The sequence below is a fragment of the Podarcis bocagei genome (genome assembly GCF_964188305.1).
Source record: "Podarcis bocagei genome assembly, chromosome: 8".
NCBI classification, from domain to species: Eukaryota; Metazoa; Chordata; class Lepidosauria; order Squamata; family Lacertidae; genus Podarcis; species Podarcis bocagei.
In genome coordinates this window covers 11,328,463-11,348,042 of record NC_138133.1, presented here as the reverse complement: position 1 = coordinate 11,348,042, position 19,580 = coordinate 11,328,463, and the positions used below count along the sequence as shown (strand labels likewise).

The 19,580-nt window shown below is 41.8% G+C and overlaps 1 protein-coding gene across 1 annotated transcript in view; it reads right to left on the bottom strand.

The window, feature by feature from the left end:
• ELP2 (elongator acetyltransferase complex subunit 2) overlaps window positions 1–6,524 on the bottom strand; it is a 44,238-nt gene extending 37,714 nt beyond the window's left edge. Inside the window, 3 exon segments of the mRNA XM_081206254.1 lie at window positions 3,185–3,255; window positions 5,417–5,495; window positions 6,360–6,524. Of these exon segments, the coding sequence (XP_081062380.1) occupies window positions 3,185–3,255; window positions 5,417–5,495; window positions 6,360–6,491 (282 nt within the window). The 5' untranslated portion in view covers window positions 6,492–6,524.
• Window positions 6,525–19,580: the final 13,056 nt, after the last annotated feature.

Below are 19,580 nucleotides of genomic sequence, written 5' to 3'. Positions count from 1 at the left end.
CCATCAAACTCCCAGGTCACACTATCGAGTTACAGCATTCAAAAAGGCCACAGCTCTTGGATAGAAACTGTTTTTCAGTCTATTTGTCTTTGACTTGATGTTTCTATATCTCCTGCCAGAAGGCAGTAGTGCAAACAGACCGTGTCCCGGGTGAGATGAATCATGCAGGATGTTATTTGCTTTCCTAAGACAACGGGAACCGTAATCTATGCTGTTCTGTGTTCTAATAAAAATTAGAACTCTGTTAAGTTCACAAAAAGCAACACCAATGGGTTTTTCCATCCATTTTCTAAATCTACTTTAAATGGCTTGGTATATGACAAAAATAGTAATAATTAAGGTTTAAACTAAATTGAACACAACGGAAAAGCATTCAGGCAGAACAGAAAACAAGTGAAGGGTAATATTGATTAAAATAATTTTATTCCAAATGCTATCAGAAGGGTCATTTAATTTCACCTCCTGTATAGCACAGGGCAAATCCAATTTGTTTTCTGTGGAGTCTTCCAGGTTCCATTTAGTTTAAGCATTTCTTTTTATAAGAGTGTCTAATCTCAATTTTAAAAACTATAAGTACTTGACTATACCAGTTCACTTAGCCTTCTGTTTCACCAGCTAATAACACTTTTACAGTTAAGTACATGAAGTGCTTTGCAATCATTGGGATTGTGGACATACCAGCCGTTTTTCCTGGAATATATCCTCAAAACAGCAGGCACAGCTTACACCTCATCCTAATAGTATTTCCGATTAGGGATCTACTTCTAGGTGCTATTCCAGGCAAGGTGGTACCTCATTAATGAGGTATTTACGTCCACTGCCAGCACATTGCCTCCTTCAGTCTGTAGATAGGCTCAAGATAGTGGAAAGAGAAAAACTTTGGGGTGCCATTTCATATTCAAGCTACTGTCACGAGAACATTCATGGTTGTGGAAGAGATTTGACCTCACTGCCTTCAGATTTGCAAGGAAGCATCCCAGCAATTTGTTTGCTCACAAAGAATTCCTGCATTTCGGCAAAGGAATTTACCATGCCAGGTGGATCAAAAGTTAAGTTTGTTTGTCTACTACAAAGAAACAAGATTCATGTGGATACAACCTTGATTATTCCTCACCCCTCACTTTTACAGAGAACAAAGACTGAGATGTGCACTTGCATCAGAAAGGTGATCCATGGTGATATATGGCTGGATAGAAACTCTCTCAAGCCCTCTTGTAATATCACTGGTTTCTTATTCTATGTTGTCATGAAAAGCTATTTTTTCTTTCTTTCTTTATATAGGTAAATTATAGTGACAAAGGAAATCTCATTCACAATGAAGTAACATTGTAATACTGTATGTCTTCTTTGCTATATCAGGTACTAGGCTCAAGAAGAGAAGAAGAAGAGGAGGAGTTTGGATTTGATATCCTGCTTTATCTCTCACTACCCGAAGGAGTCTCAAAGCGGCTAACATTCTCCTTTCCCTTCCTCCCCCACAACAAACACTCTGTAAGGTGAGTGGGGCTGAGAGACTTCAAAGAAGTATGACTAGCCCAAGGTCACCCAGCAGCTGCATGTGGAGGAGCGGGGAAGCAAACCCGGTTCCCCAGATTACGAGACTACCACTCTTAACCACTACACCACACTGGCTCTCTCTGGTTCAGGAGAGAAGAAGGAATTATCTCATTATAAAGAAAAAGAACACCACAGGTATTGCAAATTTGTGTTGGGTCAAAACGTAGCATTGGTATATCATGATAGAAATTAGAACCTTTGGATCTCCAGATGTTGTTGAACTACAACTCCCATCATCCCTGGCCACTGGCCATACTTACTAGGGCTGATGGGAGTTATAGTCCAGCAACATCTGATATAAATTCTCAGCCTTAAGTATTTCTGGGTGGCACTAATTGTCCAGTCTGTGGCAGGTGCAAAACTTGAAAAGACAGGGCAAATTGGATTGGTGAATTTGTGAAGTGTGTGTAATTAAATATGATACAGTAAACAGGACGGGAGCAAATCTTTTCTTACAAGATGATGTAAGACCTCAGTCTTGGCAGAAGTGGGCAGAGGATGAGGAAAGAAACACCAGCTGCAGCTCACTGCCTGACTTTCAACCCAGAAATCACTATTTAAAGAGCACTGCTGCTGCAGCCCTTTTGCTCAAAGATGCTCACTGGTGTTTTTCCGCAGTCAGTCAGGAGCACAGAGATGAGTGAGCCCAGCAAATCCTCCTCCGTAATCCTCCCTAGTAGCCCTATCAGCCTTAAAGCCTTTGTTTGGACAAGAGGGAAAGACAGACTCCAGCTTGTTTTGCCTGTAGTGTGGCAGAAGCAGAGGAGAAGCACTGCAGAAACTTTTTAAGCAGCATGTGTGGCTCGTTTATGTCAAGCCATAATTTATTTTAAACTATGATTTAATTGGCATGTGAACCAGGCCCCTGAGTTAAACAGAGCTGTGGCATTAAGGCCGAGTACTAGGCATGTATCATGCCTAAATAACCACAATTTCTTCTCTGCTAGGGCAGTGTATTTCTGAGTTTCCTTGTTAAGCACAAAATGTGCCATTGACTGCAAAATTCAGCTTCCTCAGAATCTCTGGTATCATTTTAGTAAAGACATGTTTGCAGGCCTTAATTTAAGTGTGTACTGTAGACAATGGATGACAAAACCTAAGAATCCAGAGAGATAACTAAATACGATTTTCAGTGGGATGGGCTTCCAGAACTGATATACCTTCCAGTCTTCCAAAAGACAGCATGCATGGAAAATGTAACATAATACAAGCACATTTGTTCAATTATGCATAATGTAAACAGGCCACAGAATTCTGTTTTGTTTACAGTGCAATCCAAAGCAAGTTTCCTTGGAAGCAAGTCCCACTTTCCTCAGTGGCACTTACTGCTTAGGAAGTGAATATAGTATTGAAGTCTTAGTATAGATTTCCCCCCTTTACACCAAGTACTACACAACACGTACAATGACAGATCCTTGAACAGATCTCTTTTGCTTTCATTGTGATGCTCTTAAATTTTGAATCCAGATTACTAGCAATGAATTTGTTGCAGTATAGAATTGCTTAGTACAATAGTTAGAGTGGAAAGAATGGAAAGATTCAGAAGTCGTTCTAGGTTTTATTTTTTAAGGGGGGGAATCATGCTTACAATTGTTTTATTCTCACATATCACAATCGCTCTACATACCTTCTCATTTTGTGTTTCCCAAAGAATAAGTAGTTTGTCAGACCCTCCAGAAATTAATTCTGTTTCATAAGCTGTGAAGGGGGAGGAGGGGAGAGGGAGAGAAAGGTTGAACAATGGAAAAATTGAATAATTCTGATTCAAGATGACTTTTGGTTTGTTTCAGTGGCAATTCTTCCCAAAGGTAAAAATCTGCAAATAGATTACTTTTTTAAAAAAGCACACATACACACACACACACACACTGATGTCTGTAATAATAGTTTCAATTTTTTCCTAGGTTCCATCTTTCCAACAGAGGAGCAAGTAGGGACACTTTCAACTCCAGAAACAGACTCTCCTTTACTAGGAATTCACCTGAATTTGTGGTTATCATCAAGTGCCAGTTCTCATGTAATTGTAAATTCTCAGTTCCCTACATTTACATTATACATAACTTTTCATTTTCACAGTGATCCTCATGTTTTTAAGACTATAATCTTTAAAGAACCTCTTTCATTTCAGGAGTGTTTAGCTCTACTCTTTAGCACTCTTTTAAGATGCATTTTTGTTTTGCAAATGGCAATATGTACAACGGAACTAGAACTGTAACATGGTAAAGAGGCCTCACTTTAGACACTGTTATACATTATACTTTGTCCCTTTCCTCCTCAATTTGAAAACTGGGTGCATAGGTTGAGCTGATGTTTTAACCTGAAATACAGAATTGTGTCCTGAACATATTTCAAATTTTCTTGGTATATCTCTATGCTCAAGAGACAATCCCCCCCAACTAAAGTACTCACTTTGTTTGGTCACCTAGGACTACACGGTCTTAAGATATTAAAAATAACATTAAAGACCATTGGCCATGCTAGCAGACAGCTGGACTCCTTGCCCTCTACTGTACAGTTTACTGTATCTTGAAAAAGTATGGGGAAGAATAAACTTCAAATGTAGAACATGCCCACCAGAGGGCACTGCAACAGCAACAGTCATAACCCAGGTAATTCTTCTGGCTACCTAGCAGTGCAGAAAATGCAGATCTATGGCCTGGATTCAAAGAAATACGTAACTATTTCTTTGTATCTAATAAAGTATTGGACTTGCACTTCTCACACATCCTCCATGACATAAAACAAGTCACATCTGAAATGGAGTTTCAAAAACTATGGTTCATAAGGCACAGGAGTCCACTGTTCAAAGGAGGAGCAGGAAGAGTCAAATATCCCACCTGGTGGGTCCAAGCCTGGTGGGCCAAGCATGCTGATGCTCTTTGCACCCTGACTTGTGTAACCAAGCCGGCAGGGCACAACAGTTTTTCCTTTTATCCCCTTCATGCTTCCCATTGTCATGTATTATTGCACAAATAAATTAACTGCATCCCCAAACATATTAATTACAACAATAACAATATAAAACATTTGATAGCCACGTAAAAGTTGCATATATATATATATATATATATATATATATATATATATATATGGTGTGTGGAAAAGAGAGGCAACTGCTGGCCCAGAAGTCCTGGGCAACTTCCCATGTAGCCTGACCATAGCCCCTGACCAATATTAAATGGACAGCCTCTCCCTTTTATAATGTACCTCAGCAACTTTCTAACAACCAACTCTTCTGTGTCTTGGAAAGTACAGGTGAGGTGCACAAAGTCTCGGCTGGTTCAGACGCAATGCCAAACCATGGTTTGGTGCTATGTGAAGAAAGACCCTTGAGCTTCCATGCTCCCCACTTCTCTCTCTAGCACACAGCAATTCTCTGCCTTCCTTTCTTAAGCCCAAACCTGCCAACTACGGTTTTAACCACTGTGGTTTCTGAACATGGTTTTCATGGAAAGCACATACCATAGTTTGTCAATTCAGACAAAGTGACCCAACTACTGGTTGCCTCAAATCGGAAAGGGAGTAAGAGAACTGTGTCATGCAAGGGCAAGTAGGAATACACAAATCCAAAGGTCTCTAAAGACTGATTTACACAGCATTAAGCCTCAGTTTGTCATTGTGAGGTCTCTCAGTTTAAGTGCAATACTGTCCACTCTAGAATTATAGTATCTACTGATTGCATTTCAAACCTGTTTCCAACTCCAACAACCCTATCCTATACATCTAAAATGGATTGTAAGTTTTGAGGTAAAAATATATTATCAGTACTCTGTACCGATCCAGGTGCATATCCATGGCATATATTTTTTTTAAAAAAAACACTCAGTAGAAATAGGCCTCTTACTCCAATTATACTTACATCCATCTTTTCTGCGAATCCACTGAACACAATTAACTCTTCCAGTGTGTCCATTCAGCGTGCCAACTACTTTTCTTCTCTGGAAAAAAAATACACAACCAAAACTGTCTTAAGTCATGAACGCTTGTGGTGGGTTTGAACAGAATTCTGATAAGGAAAAGTTATTTATCCAGAGATGCTCTCAAAGAGACTATTGCAACATTCTTTCAGTAACAGCACTAAAAGGGCAAAATATTTCAGAAGTTTGTTAGAAAAATTTAACCATTCACTAACTGTAGCCAGAATACTCCCCAACTGGCTGACACTAGCAAAGCACAGAAACCATAGGCCATATTCACCAGTGGAAACCCATTATTTGTTAACTAGTTACACCTTTCTATTACAGGGTGGGGTTGATGACTCACACCTGAATCTGAATCCAGGTGAAGCGAGTATTTTGGTAATATGGAGCCCTCAGGGAGGACAAAATTTGGAGTCCCCACACCTTAATTAGTTCTTATTTTCAGAATAATTCATTTTGGTAAAGTTGCTTTTTATGGAACTTCTCGGCGGGTTGAATAAATATAAATTTATCATCATCATCATCATTATTTAGCACCCGTTTTAAGCTGAGCGCCCTGAGCGAGGGCAAATTTTGCCCCCCGCCCCACCCTCAGTATTTATTTCCACAACAATTCCATTCGGCACAGCTACTTTTTATGGATTTTCTCAGTAGCTTTATTAAATAGGCTTTATTTTGATTTTGATTTTATTTTTTTGCGCCTCCAGGGTTTCAAACTTGGGCTGCCTCAGCTGCTGTCGGACTACAACTCCCGCCATCCCTGACCGCCGGCCCTAAAAGCTAAGCATGATGGGAGTTGTAGTCCAACTGCAGCCGGGCCTCCCGCGTTCGAGAACCACCACCCTAGCCGAGCAAGAGCGAGGGGAAAGCCCGCCGCCTCACCTGCGGGTCGTAGAGGACGACCGAGTGGCACGAGCCGAAAGCCACCAGGCCGCCTCTCCCCCAGGAAACCACTCCGGGACCGGCTCGGTTGGCGCAGCAGGCGACATGGCACACTTCGAAGGGCGCCGCCATCTTGTCGCAACCCCTCGCCTTCGCTACGGTAGATGTTTTGCCTCAAAGCGGCCGCCGTAGGAAAGAAGGAAGGCGGGGGAGGCAGCGGGGAGTTGCAGAATTAGTACCAGCTGATGTTGCTGGTTATAAAAAAATGTGCATATATTAGATTAGAATAATAAAGCAAAACAAAAAGCTGGGTAGAGTCCCTAGAAGCTTCCTTTCCTTGCAGAGTTTTAAATGTTTTTTTGTTTGTGTTGGTCTGGCAGAGTTGGAGTGATTTAGAGGAGGGACAGCAAGAGTGTGCAAACTAATATGAGCTGACGTTGCTGGTCTGAAAAAAATACACATATATTAAGATAATAATATGAAATAAAGCAGGGTAAGGTTACTAGAGGCTTCCTTTCCTTGCAGGGTTTTAAATATTTGAGATGAGTATCCCGAAAACAGCAAAAGAAACCAGTTTAAATATCTCATTTCTTTTTTGCTTTTTGGTCTGGCAGAGTTGGAATGATTGGGGGGGGGGGTAGTCTTCATTTTTAAACCTCTCGTGAGAGGCAAAAAAAAACCAACACAGGGAGATGATGATGATGTGATGAAAATACTGCACCGGTTGAATTCCTGTCATTTTTTGTTTTGCTATGCAGTCTTCTGGAAGGTGCAACGGATTTTTCTCCCACGCTCAGAAGTAGGATGGCTAACTTGTAAAGAAGGCTGGGCTCCTCTCTACACCTTTAATAATTGGCATGTGAAATTCCCTTTTCTTGCACAACTTTTAAGGGTGCAGAAGCCTCACTTGAGGGTGCTCTGGTAGGAAAATAATGGACGGGGGATGCTTTTTTGTGAGAAGACAGTCTTGCAGCACCTTTAAAGACTAAAAAAATATGTTACGGCATAAACGTTTGTGGTTATATTACAGATTTGAAAAGAACCTTTGTATGTTGCTCTGCTTTTCTGATTTTTTAATGTTGCACTGTTTTCTATGTACACAATATTTGCCTCACATATTGAGGATTGCAATCGGAGCTGGTGATGGACAGCAACTGAAACCCAGTTTGGTCTTTCCATTCCTCAGGCACAGGCACCAATTTGTGGGAGAGGTTAACTAAGGGTCAGGGCCTCTGCCTTAATGTCCTTATTGTCACTTTCCCCAGTTTCCTGTGCCTCCAGGCCCTCCCTCTTTGTGAATCCATAACTTCTGTGTGTGTGTGCAGGGAGCTAAGCAACAGGCATTGCTTGGCAACACCTTCCATTTGTGCGGAAAGAGTTTGTTGGCTTGACAAGGAGGTAACGTGCTTCGAGTAAATGACTAGCTCCCCATTTAAAAAGGATTCCCAATCCCATTATAAAGTATTGTGCCCATTATTTGTATCTGTTATCTGCCCAAATCAGATACCTTTCTAGAGGACGCTGTGCAAACAGAGTCGCTGTTCTTTTCAACTGGCTGTTCTACTATGGCGTAGCCAGACACAGGATTTCCATAGGTGAGCTTTTTCCTACCTTCTATGCTTCACTTGCTAAATTTAGTCAAGTTTTGTTGCAGGAACAGAAGCAGGGCTAATAAAACTGAAGTCAGAAGCCCTAAACCAGTCAAAGGCAATACAGAATACAGTGGTACCTCGGGTTACGTACGCTTCAGGTTACAGACTCCGCTAACCCAGAAATATTACCTCAGGTTAAGAACTTTGCTTCAGGATGAGAATAGAAATCGTGCAGTGGCGGCACAGCGGCAGTAGGAGGCCCCATTAGCTAAAGTGGTGCTTCAGGTTAAGAACAGTTTCAGATTAAGAACAGACCTCCAGAACGAATTAAGTACTTAACCTGAGGTACCACTGTAGACTGATGTTAAGAACACTGTACCCATGATGCCACATGTGTGATTTCTCACTCCTGTACTTCCCCCCGTGTTGATAAAAACATCTTGCATAGTTTGTTCCCAGATGTATACGTTGCTAACATAGGCTAAAAAGTGGAAGATATTTAAAGTGCTTTGTTATGTGTGAATACATGCAACATTTCTCCTCTTGTGTTTTAAGGAAAAGTTATATACCGTTTTTTGTTTGACAGGCTTACATTTTGTCCTCTTTAGGGTATCACAGGACAGGGGGGCAACTTTTTTTCAGGCATATCAACACTTTAACCTAGTTTCTCAGAGCCAGTGTGGTGTAGTGGTTAAGAGTGGTAGACTCGTAATCTGGTGAACTGGGTTCGCGTCTCCACTCCTCCACATGCAGCTGCTGGGTGACCTTGGGCTAGTCATACTTCTTTTAAGTCTCTCAGCTCCACTCACCTCACAGAGTGTTTGTTGTGGGGGAGGAAGGGAAAGGAGAATGTTAGCCGCTTTGAGACTCCTTAGGGTAGTGATAAAGCGGGATATCAAATCCAAACTCCTCCTCCTCTTCTTCTTCTTCTTCTTCTTCTTCTTCTTCTTCTTCTTCCTGTAAAAAGAAAAAAAATCCAGGTATTTATTTATTTGAGGGCCAGGTAAAGTACTCTTAATTTTCTCACAAATAACAATGCAGCCCCAATTTTAAAAGTCCTATGACTTCTAAGAGATTCTTGGACTGTATCTGGCATGTGTGGAAGGGAGGAAAGTTCTGCCAATAATCTCCACAAATGCCTGTCAAAATAATAGATGGTCCTGTATATCTGAAGGAGCGTCTCCACCCCCATATACCTGAAGGAGCGTGTCCACCCCCATCGTTCAGCCCGGACACTGAGATCCAGCACCGAGGGCCTTCTGGCGGTTCCCTCACTGCGAGAAGTGAGGTTACAGGGAACCAGACAAAGGGCCTTCTTGGTAGTGGCGCCACCCTTCAGATGTGAAGGAAATAAGCAGCTGTCTTCTCTTTAAAAGACATCTGAAGGCAGCCCTGTTTAGGGAAGTTTTTAATATTTAATGCTGTATTGTTTTTAACACTTGATTGGAAGCCGCCCAGAGTGGCTGGGGAAACTCAGCCAGATGGGCGGGGTATAAATAATAAATTATTATTATTATGGTCATCTCTAGGATTTGCAAAAAGAAACTGTATGATGATGATGTCACTGCCATTTCACTCTGGCACATGGGAAGAGTAAAGCCTGTCTTGCTAGAGTTCCTCTCCCCCGTACAGACAGGTGAAGGGAACATCAAGGGATCAGCTCGGTGATATGTGTCCTGTACAAACACACCCTTTGGCTTCCTACAGCCAAGTAAGTATCATCAGTGAAAATAATACAGAACTAATGACAAGCATCTGCTAATTATGGCTGCCTGTAGTACATTAAAACATGTTCTCAAAATCTCATGCTGGCAGGGCACAGATTACCCTCCTGAAATAGAACATGTCAGCTCAGTCAACAAGTTTAGTTTATTGTTAGCTGCATCTGTAACCAAACACTTCTTTCTAAACAATTTCTTGTGTTGGCACTGTGATTTGAAGGATGTCTGCTGCTATTAATTGCAGGGCATTGCAAATCAAGCTTTGGATGCTGAATTTTTTGGCCCTGGTTGTGTCATTAGCCTTGTAACAGGCCAAACCTTGAGAAAGAAGTTATTGCTCGAGTTAGATGATAGTCCTCATATACACTGGATGAAATAAAGAGTTTTATGATGGCACAAATAATTTATAACAAGGAACATCTTGTTCCCGAATGCCACAAATGCTTTATCTCCTGGGGTTTGTGTATCCCAGGCATCTTACTTTGTAATGCAAAGCAATCAATCAGATTACCAGTTCAAATGTGGTCATCTCAAACTGCTTGCTTCTCCCATATAAAGCTATAAGACAACATCATAATAAAAAATCTAAGAGTTGTCATTAGCAGGCCAGTAAAATCTAATGTTAGAGATCAGGCCATGGTTGTAAAATAGGAAATAAAGCAACTTATTGGGAAGTTATTTTTGGTCATCTTTTTCTCTTCCCCCACCCCATGGAATAAAATTTAGGTAACCAGTTAATCAGGACAGAAAACTCCCTATTTTGTGCTTATTTTTCTGATATTGCAGTGTTGTTGTTCTGCGTGTTACAGTTTCTGATTCTTTATTGTATCCACTGAATATGTGAACACTTGTGCATAAAAATAACTTATGACAGCAGAAGGATGTTTAGTCTCTGTTTCCCTGACATGGTTAAAATCTTGCAGTTATTTTTATTGCATGCATTCAACTTTGCAAAGTATTGTATCCCAAGTTTTGCAGATGCTCTGTGACAAAACATCAGCAGTGTAGATGAGCTCAGAAGTAGTCATATGTTCACAATACAGTGCTCTCAGATAGCTGATACAATGCTGTATCTGTTCAGGGTTATTTATAAGCTATTTAGGGCACAATCTACCAAAGCTCAGTAGTTATGACTACACCTCAATTTTCAGTGACAGAATGGGAAATCATTGTGATTAATTAATCACTCGTTGATTCATTAATTTTAATGGAAGTTTTGTTGTGGCTCACTTTTGCTAGTTTGTGAATGTAGTGATTTTGTTTGGAATCTTACGGAGGCTGATGAAATTATACCACTGTATAAAGCCAATAAATAAACTCATGTTGGAATACATGTATCCCCCCCCCCCATTTTATCCCCACAATGCCCCTTCTCCGGTGAGACAGGTGAGGATTTGAACCCAGATCTCTCAGGTCCTGCTTTCGTCACACTAGCCTCTTACATTGCCGTTTGCTTGAATTCCGTTTCAGTATGTCGTATTCCCAGTAAGTGAAAAGAGACATCCCCCCACACCCCATTTCCCCTTATATTTATGTAACACATTCCAAGCTAAAAAGCTGACCATTTTAAAGGGCTCTATTTAGCCCACAGAAGGGCATTTATATTTGGCAGAAACTTTCAAGAGGCAGGCTGAAATGTGACCTTTCCTTTACAGCTTGTTTTTCCTTCTCCAAAATGACAGCCATGTTTATTATTGATTTATTTAGATTTGTAGCCCAAGTATCCTGAACATTCGAGGTGCAGTAATAGTACTGCAATTTCCAAATTAGGAATGTACTAAGCATTGTAACTCAAGCTTAGGGAAGCAAAGTTCTTTAAACACAGGGCATGTGAACCTATCTTTTTAGCATTACACGATTTTTAAATTGTGCAACTTCATTTTCAAATTATACACTTGTCAGCAAACAACAATAAAAAATAAGAACCTGAATTCCTCATAAAACCAAGAGGAGTTTCCCAAAGAGTACTGCTTATAGCCATATATTTTTTAAATCTTGTTGAATGAAAGACACATTTGACCACCTCTCTTGCCAACTGCAACCTGTGAATGTTAGTGCAAGACAGAAAGTGTTAAGGGATGTTTATTTAAAAGTATGCATACCACTTAACAGGTTTAAGTATCAGGTGTAGAACTTGTTCAGAGCCATGGTTTTGGTTTCTGAACATCACCATTTAAAAAAATACCTCAGAGTTTCTTCAATTAGTGTTAGGTGAGAGAGATAATCAGTTTGGTTCATCTTCTTTCAGCTAGTACTAGGAGCAACTGCTAATAGAAGTAAGGAATGGAAAACTAATAATAAAATGCCAAAACCAATATAAAGACATTTTATGGGTGTGTGGTTTTTTTCCATAACAGCCTAACGATGAAGCTGTGCATCATTAAAATAATAATTGAGAAGCCACTAGTGGAGATATTCTTTTAGAACAACATAAGCCAGACAAATCCTGTTGCTCTGCAACCAAGAGACGCCTGCTATCATTCATAATCATATGAATTATATTCATAATCATATTTTCTCAGCATAATGGCAATTCATGTTTCCACTGTGAATGGAAAGGTAAGGGCCCATTAATGTGCAGGCAGCTTGCCACTTTCTTATTCTGGTTTTAGACTGCACTTCTGGCAATCCATTTGTGTAATGCAGTCATGCTTCAGGCAAACCAGAATTTGGAAACAGGAAGAATATAACACTTTTTAAAATGCCAGAGCTTTTAGATTGAAAATACTCAGCACCTGACCGGAAGATCATAGATACTGTGTATTCCTGCGTTGTATGGGATTGGAACAGAAGACTCTCAGGGTCCCTTGCGAATCTACAGGGCTTTGATTCAATGTGGACATAACCAAACTGTAAGGATATCAGGGGGTTACTCGAGAGCAATCAGGCAAATGCCTCCCTGGTCGGCTGTAAAGCCTCGTTATTGGTGCCAAAAACCCTTCACCATGCAGAGCGCCACTATTCCGTGCAGAATCTGTGAGTGGGCGGTCCTTAAGCCTTCCCCAGCAGAGTACAGTGGTGCCTCGCAAGACGAAAAGAATCCGTTCTGTGATTCTCTTTGTCTAGCGGTTTTTTCGTCTTGCGAAGCAAGCCCATTGACGGATTAGCGGATTAGCGCTATTAGCGGCTTATCGGATCAGATGAGAAGCGGATTAGCGGCTTAGAAAAGGGGGGGGGGGGAAGGAAAAAAAACCTGCAGGAACTCGCAAGACAGTTTCGTCTTGCGAAGCAAGCCCATAGGAGATTCGTTTTGCAAAGCACCTCCAAAACGGAAAACTCTTTCGTCTAGCGAGTTTTCCGTCTTGCGAGGCATTCGTCTTGCGGGGCACCACTGTAGTTTCTTGACGCCCAATCTGCGCTTCCTCTCTCGGCGTGGAAGCCTACTGCGCAGGGAGGGCGTGGGTAACGGAGGACCTCTCTCCTCCCGGCTTTGCTCAGGCAAGGAGTCCTGGCACCGCCTCGCCTCCTCCGAGCCCTGCATCTCCTCTCCGCTAGAGGTGAGGCTGACTTCCTCCACTGAGGAGGTGCTGCTTCCCACGATCTTTGGGGGCTTTCTGTAATCCATCCGGCTTTTCCCCTCTCGCCCCTGAGCAGATGGCAGTTCCCTGACATGAACATAGGAAACTGCCTTCTAATGAGTCAAACCATTGGTCTACCTAGCTTCTCAAAAAAATTCCTACCTGAAAACATGAACACAGGCAAGCATCGGTAGCCCTTTTAAAGCTGTAGAAAAATGCTTATACCAGAAGTAGTTAGTGACCCAGGCGATGTTTTGGCACTTAGAAGGGCAGGAAAGAAAATTTTATATGAATACAAATCAATAAAGATTTTGCCGCTCTGCTCATTTGCAGGGGATATGGGAGCAGCCAGGATTGAGAATTTGGATGAAACAGGCCATTTGCATCACACTGTGATCCAGCTCCTTTCCTTTTCTATGAAGTTTGTACATATGTTAAGATAATGCAAGAGACTAAAGTAATGTTTTGCTTCAGGGGAAACATAATTCATGTACAGTAGGAGCCTCCAGTGCAAGGATAACTTTGCTTTTTTATTCTGGCACTGAAAAGTCACTCCCAACCCTGAATAACTGTTTTTTTGTTCAAGCAACATCTTAAAACCTATCTCTTTCTTCAAGCCCTTGCCACATAGCTGGAGAGTTGTTTTTTTAAGTGGTCTAACGATTAGCCTTCTGCAGTTTTTTTAAAATGTTATTGTTGCGTTATTATCATACATTGGTTTTAACTGCTGGGTTAGATTGTCTTTTATGTGATCGTTGTTGGACAATCTGGGCTCCCTTTGGAGGAAGGTTGAGATACCAGAACATATAATCAGAATACAGTGAGTTTTCCATAACTCACTAGCACTAGTGCACCCCCATACTGGCAGAAAATGGTGGGATGTGCTTGAAACAAGAGGACTTTGCCCCCACTTGTATTATAAAAAATCCCACTTTAGCTCATGTAATGCAAAAATCTGCACCACAACATTTATAACCCCAGATCATATAAGCAGGATTGTGAGACTGTGGACCACAGTTCCCAAAACCCCTGGCAATTATGTTTTTTATATATAAAAAAAAATCAGTGTGACCATCTCCTACTTTATTTTTTTTACACAGCTATGTTATTCCTAAATGGGTAATTGTTTACAAAATATTTTGATAAATCTAGAAATCCACATCTCTAATAATAAAGGGTCACATGTATCCTGCACGGAAGACACAGTTGTCAAGTCAGCATGCAATTCCCATTTCACTTATCTACCTATTCTCACGCGTACCCATCTCTAAATCAGTTACTTAACTGAAAATGCTGGTAAGTCAACTGATTTTAATTCTATAAAATACTTTATTCAATTAAAAAAAACCAAAAAACCCTTTGGAAGGCCACCGCAACAAATTACTCTCCGCACTTTGGAAAGCCACTGCTCCAGTAACACGTGTCCCTCGTTCCTCTAGCCTCATGCGATAGGCAAGATAATTCCAAGTGTGTTGTGGTTTCCATCGCTCTGCATTTCTCAAGGCTGCACAGTTCTCCCAACTACACTTTGGACCTTCTCCAACCTGAGGAGTCCTGATGCTTGCCTTACTCCTGGATTCAACTACTGCATGTTCTATAATTACCTTAGTCTTTCCCTCCAGTGGAAGGCTGGAGAGCTCCCAACAAGGATGAGTCCAGGTTCACTTAGATGCTAGACCTGGTGGTGGCATTGATGGAGCCTGAAGTGGAACAGATGGGATATATCATAAAAAGAGGATGGGTCCCTGTGGCGATCACACAGGGTCCCCGGACATTTGACGGTCTATTGACCCTGTGCCACCACTGTGATTGGTTTCTTTGCTGCCACCAACCCGTTTCTCCTCACGGGTACACATGGAGACCAGACAGTTGTTAATATTAACAAATAATCAAGTTTATTTTTATAGGCATGAACAAGCTTATGGTTTCAGTTAATTTTTCTTGTCAGTTTCTTAATCTTAGTTCCTTAAATGTCCTATGCGTTCCTAACAACTTCAAACTGATTATTCCAATCTGACTCCACCTAACAATTCCTCTCACTCCCTCACCACACAACTCGACCAACCCACAGACTTATATCCTCCCTCTTCCTTCTTCAACTCCCCACTCTCAACTAACTTCCACACACTCCAACTCTCACCCTAACTCCTCCTATCAGTTTCCACTGGCCAATCACATCACACTCATTTTAACCCTTTCCTTATGACCCACCTAGGAGGCAAACGCCACAGTCCCTACCCTCTACCTCTACCCAACCCTGTATAAATGAAGCGGCCTTTTACCAAAACAGACTGTCTGTTCATTTGGCCTAGGGACTTGCCTGAGGTCCTCCAGATGTTATTGGTCTGCCAAACACTCATCAGCCCCAGCCAACGTGGCAAAGAGACAGAGATGATGGAGGCTGTCAGCACCTGGAGTGCCACAGGTTAGTCACCCTAGCCCAATAGTGCCTACTCTAACCTATTCTGACTGGTAGTGTCTTAGCAGAAGTCTTTTTCAGCCTTGCTTCCTTGACATCTTTTTAACCACAGGTTGTTGTTGTTGTTGAGTCGTGTCCGACTCTTCATGAACCCATGGACCAGAGCACGCCAGGCACTCCTGTCCTCCACTGCCTCCCGCAGTTTGGTCAAACTCAGGCTGGTAGCTTCGAGAACACTGTCCAACCATCTCGTCCTCTGTTGTCCCCTTTTCCTTGTGCCCTCAATCTTTCCCAACATCTGGGTCTTTTCCAGGGAGTCTTCTCTTCTCATGAGGTGGCCAAAGTATTGGAGTCTCAGCTTCAGGATCTGTCTTTCCAGTGAGCACTCAGGGCTGATTTCCTTAAGAATAGATTAACCACAGGTACTGGGGATTAAATTGGAGCCCTTCTGCACGCAACAGTCACTGATGGTCCCTCCTCAAGAAGGTACTGCAGTAAAACCACTGCCTACACACCCTGCAAACTCTACATAGGGCACAGCCAAATGGACCACTGGTTGCCTCGCAGGCAGGCAGGTAAAGGAGCAAGACCAAGTCAATTTGGCCCCAGTGCAAGTGGAACGCCAACCTGACCTCAGCCATCAGATTTGGCCAGGGGACCAAATGAGAATCACTGCTGTCCTTTTTCCATCCTCTCCATTTGTCAGTACTGTGTTTTGTTTCATTGTGATTATTTTATCTGCTTTTTAATGGGTTTGTTTTCAGGTGTTTTATTATTGCAAGCTGCCCCAAAGACATTTTAGGTGCCAGCTGCTCTCTGGATCACTCCCAAAGGGCACAGGCTATTTTGAGAGCATCAATTAATATTTTTAACCCTGTCTCCTATTTAAAAATTTAATACTGAAACATTTATTTCCTCTCTTTGTTAGCCAGTTGTCCTTCCTGTACATGCTGCTTAATTCCTGTATTTGCATTTGATTTCTTGTTGCTACAAAAAAAAAGGACCTTTTATAGGTAATAATGTCTTAAAACAATGTAAATATTTATGCAGGTGACTTACAGCTGTAACAACAGCGTGAACAAAGCCAATGATTTCAAAGCAGATAAAATAATAAAATGTGCCAGCTGGCGATGTTTAATTGGACTGTGATTCTGTTGCCTTTTTTAAGAAGTTGAGATCCTGAAGCCAGACTTGTAGCTGAACAGATAAATTCCATAGCTGGTCTAATTGCAACCATACCAAAGTTGCACTATTTCCTAGAAAGTATGCATTATGTCTCAATCCACCCTAAATGTCCATTTCAGCATCTTCTACAGCTGTTAACCATGTACATGGCAAGGGGGGAAATAATAAATATAGAAAGGAGAATTCACTGGATTCCAAGATCCAAGTATGGGACAAGTACTTGCAGAACCATAGAACTGTAGAGTTCGACGGGATCATGAGGGTAATCTAGTCCAACCTTGTGCAATGCATGAATCTTTTTTCCAGTGTGGGGCTCAAACCCACAACCCTGAGATTAAGAGTCTCATGCTCTACCAACTGAGCTATGCCAATGAGAGACCCCCTTGCAAAACAACATCAAACCTAGCATTACATAAAATACATCCAACAAACATACAAAATGTAGCTGGCTGTGCATTCCCATAAACAATGCTCTTATGTATTTATCACAGTATCTTGACAAGGATTTCCAGAATTGAAAACAAGGCATTATTCTGTGGAACTGTAGTAAGCTCCCATTTGGATTTTATGAACATACAAAGACATACGTGGAACAGAAACTAGCAAATTTTTGGACTCTATGAATGAACTATTCTATTGGGACTTCCTTTTACTTTGTTGTACTTTATGTGTTGATTATGTGCAAGAGAAATATCTAATACTCTGATAAATACAGAAGAGCAGTGAGAGAGCCCCAGCAGATATTTAAGATCACAAAACATGCAGCAAAGTAAAGCATGAAAAATATGCTTTAAAATGTGCTCTTCTAAGTTCCTTCCAAAGTTCCCCTCTTCCCCTAGCATAGAAAAAGATTACACATTTGTTAAGATAAAAATTGGTTTACTTACAAACTCTTCAAAGGTCAGGTTCATGTGCTTTTCCATACATCAGTCGGAAAACACTAGGAGTAAAACCTAGCTGAGGAACTTTCTTCACTGTAACTAAGCCAAGTCCAGTAATGTTAGCAACCATTCCTCCACGGTAGGTAATGATGAATCTTTCCATCTCTGTGCATATAAAAGTCTTGCCGCTGTGTTCATATATTTAAATAATGTTCAGTGGTCCTTCTGATTGTCCAGCCACTCCGCGATTCCTCCACCACCACTATAAATGCCTTGGCATCTCCCAATAGAAGTTAAGGCTTTTTGAATGTGACATAATGTGGGGGCCCCTCCAGCTCATCTTCATTCTAGAAGAGCACCCCTGTGTGCCACCACTTTCCATCTGAGTCCTTGAAGGCTGCCTGCCACCAGTGACTGGGGTTGAAGGGTGGGCTTAAGCATTAAAGAAATACCTGTGGGCAGTGCTTTTTTCTAGAAGAAGAGGTGCAGGAACCCTAAGTTGTCGAGCTTTTCTTAGGGGGGAGCCAAAGTTATTGAGCTTTAGGGGGACAAACAACGCTTTTGGGGGGTACTGTGGCTGCAAGGGACGTGGGTGGCACTGTGGGTTAAACCACTGTGCCGCTTGGGCTTGCCAATCAAAAGGTCGGCGGTTCGAATCCCTGTGACGGGGTGAGCTCCCGTTGTTCAGTCCCAGCTCCTACCAGCCTAGCAGTTCGAAAGCACACAGTGATAAATAGTTCCTGCTCCGGCAGGAACATAAATGGCATTTCCATGCGCTGCTCTGGTTTCGCCAGAAGCGGCTTAGTCATGCTGGCCACATGACCCGGAAAAAGTGCGGACCAAACGTCGGCTCCCTTGGCCAGTAAAGTGAGATGAGCGCCACAACCCCCCAGTCGTTCATGACTAGATTTAATTGTCAGTGGTCCCTTTACTGCGGCCACATTTCAACATTGCACCTCATTTCAGCCTCAACATCCTCACTGAGGTGTTTTGTGTGAGGGAGGATCTTTATGGTTTTGGGGTATATATGTGTGTGTGTGTGTGTGTGTGTGTGTGTGTGAGAGAGAGAGAGAGAGAGAGAGAGAGAGAGAGAGAGAGAGAGAGGGAATCTGCAAGCATTAAGGTCTCCCCAAGTCTGCTGGTATCTTATTCTCTTGGGTAATTGAATAATTTTTGGCTCCATAAGGATCCTATTAATCCTCCCTTCTGTTGCAGGATAATGGGGCCCTTTGTCCTAATATTTGCTCCTCTTACAATTCAAAGAGAATATAGGCAGTTAAGGGTGTTCTGTTAGAGATTGATGGTAAAGATTAGACCAGGCCTAGGCAAACTGGGCCCTCCAGATGTTTTGGGACTACAACTCCCATCACCCCTAGCTAACCGGGCCAGTGGTCAGGGATGATGGGAGTTGTAGTCCCAAAACATCTGGAGGGCCAAGTTTGCCTATGCTTGGATTAGACCAAGGTCCTCCAACCAGATCTGGTATTCTGTTTCCAATAGAGCAGCCTTTTGGCAGTGCTCACCAGCATATGAAGGTGATGGCCTGCCTGAATTCTCTCTTCCTAGTACTTGGCATAGGGAGATAGAGTACTTGTGTAGATGGAAGTTCCATTTAGAGAAATCTACCACCCACAAGCTTGTCTAAGTACCAAAATTAACAATGTGCTGCGTGAATAGCTGTAATTATATGAAAACTGCTACACATTTTTGCTCCTTAGAAATTGTAATTTCCTGGCTCAATTAGGCGTTCTAACACCGAACTGTCTCTTATATTAAATTTCTTCTGGAGATTTATTTACCACTGTGAACGTTACAGCTCTCAGTCCATCTTTAAGAAAACCTTCTAGAAACTAAGAGCATTCGTAATCTTTTCCAGTGGGAGACAGTACTACTTAGCCAATCTCT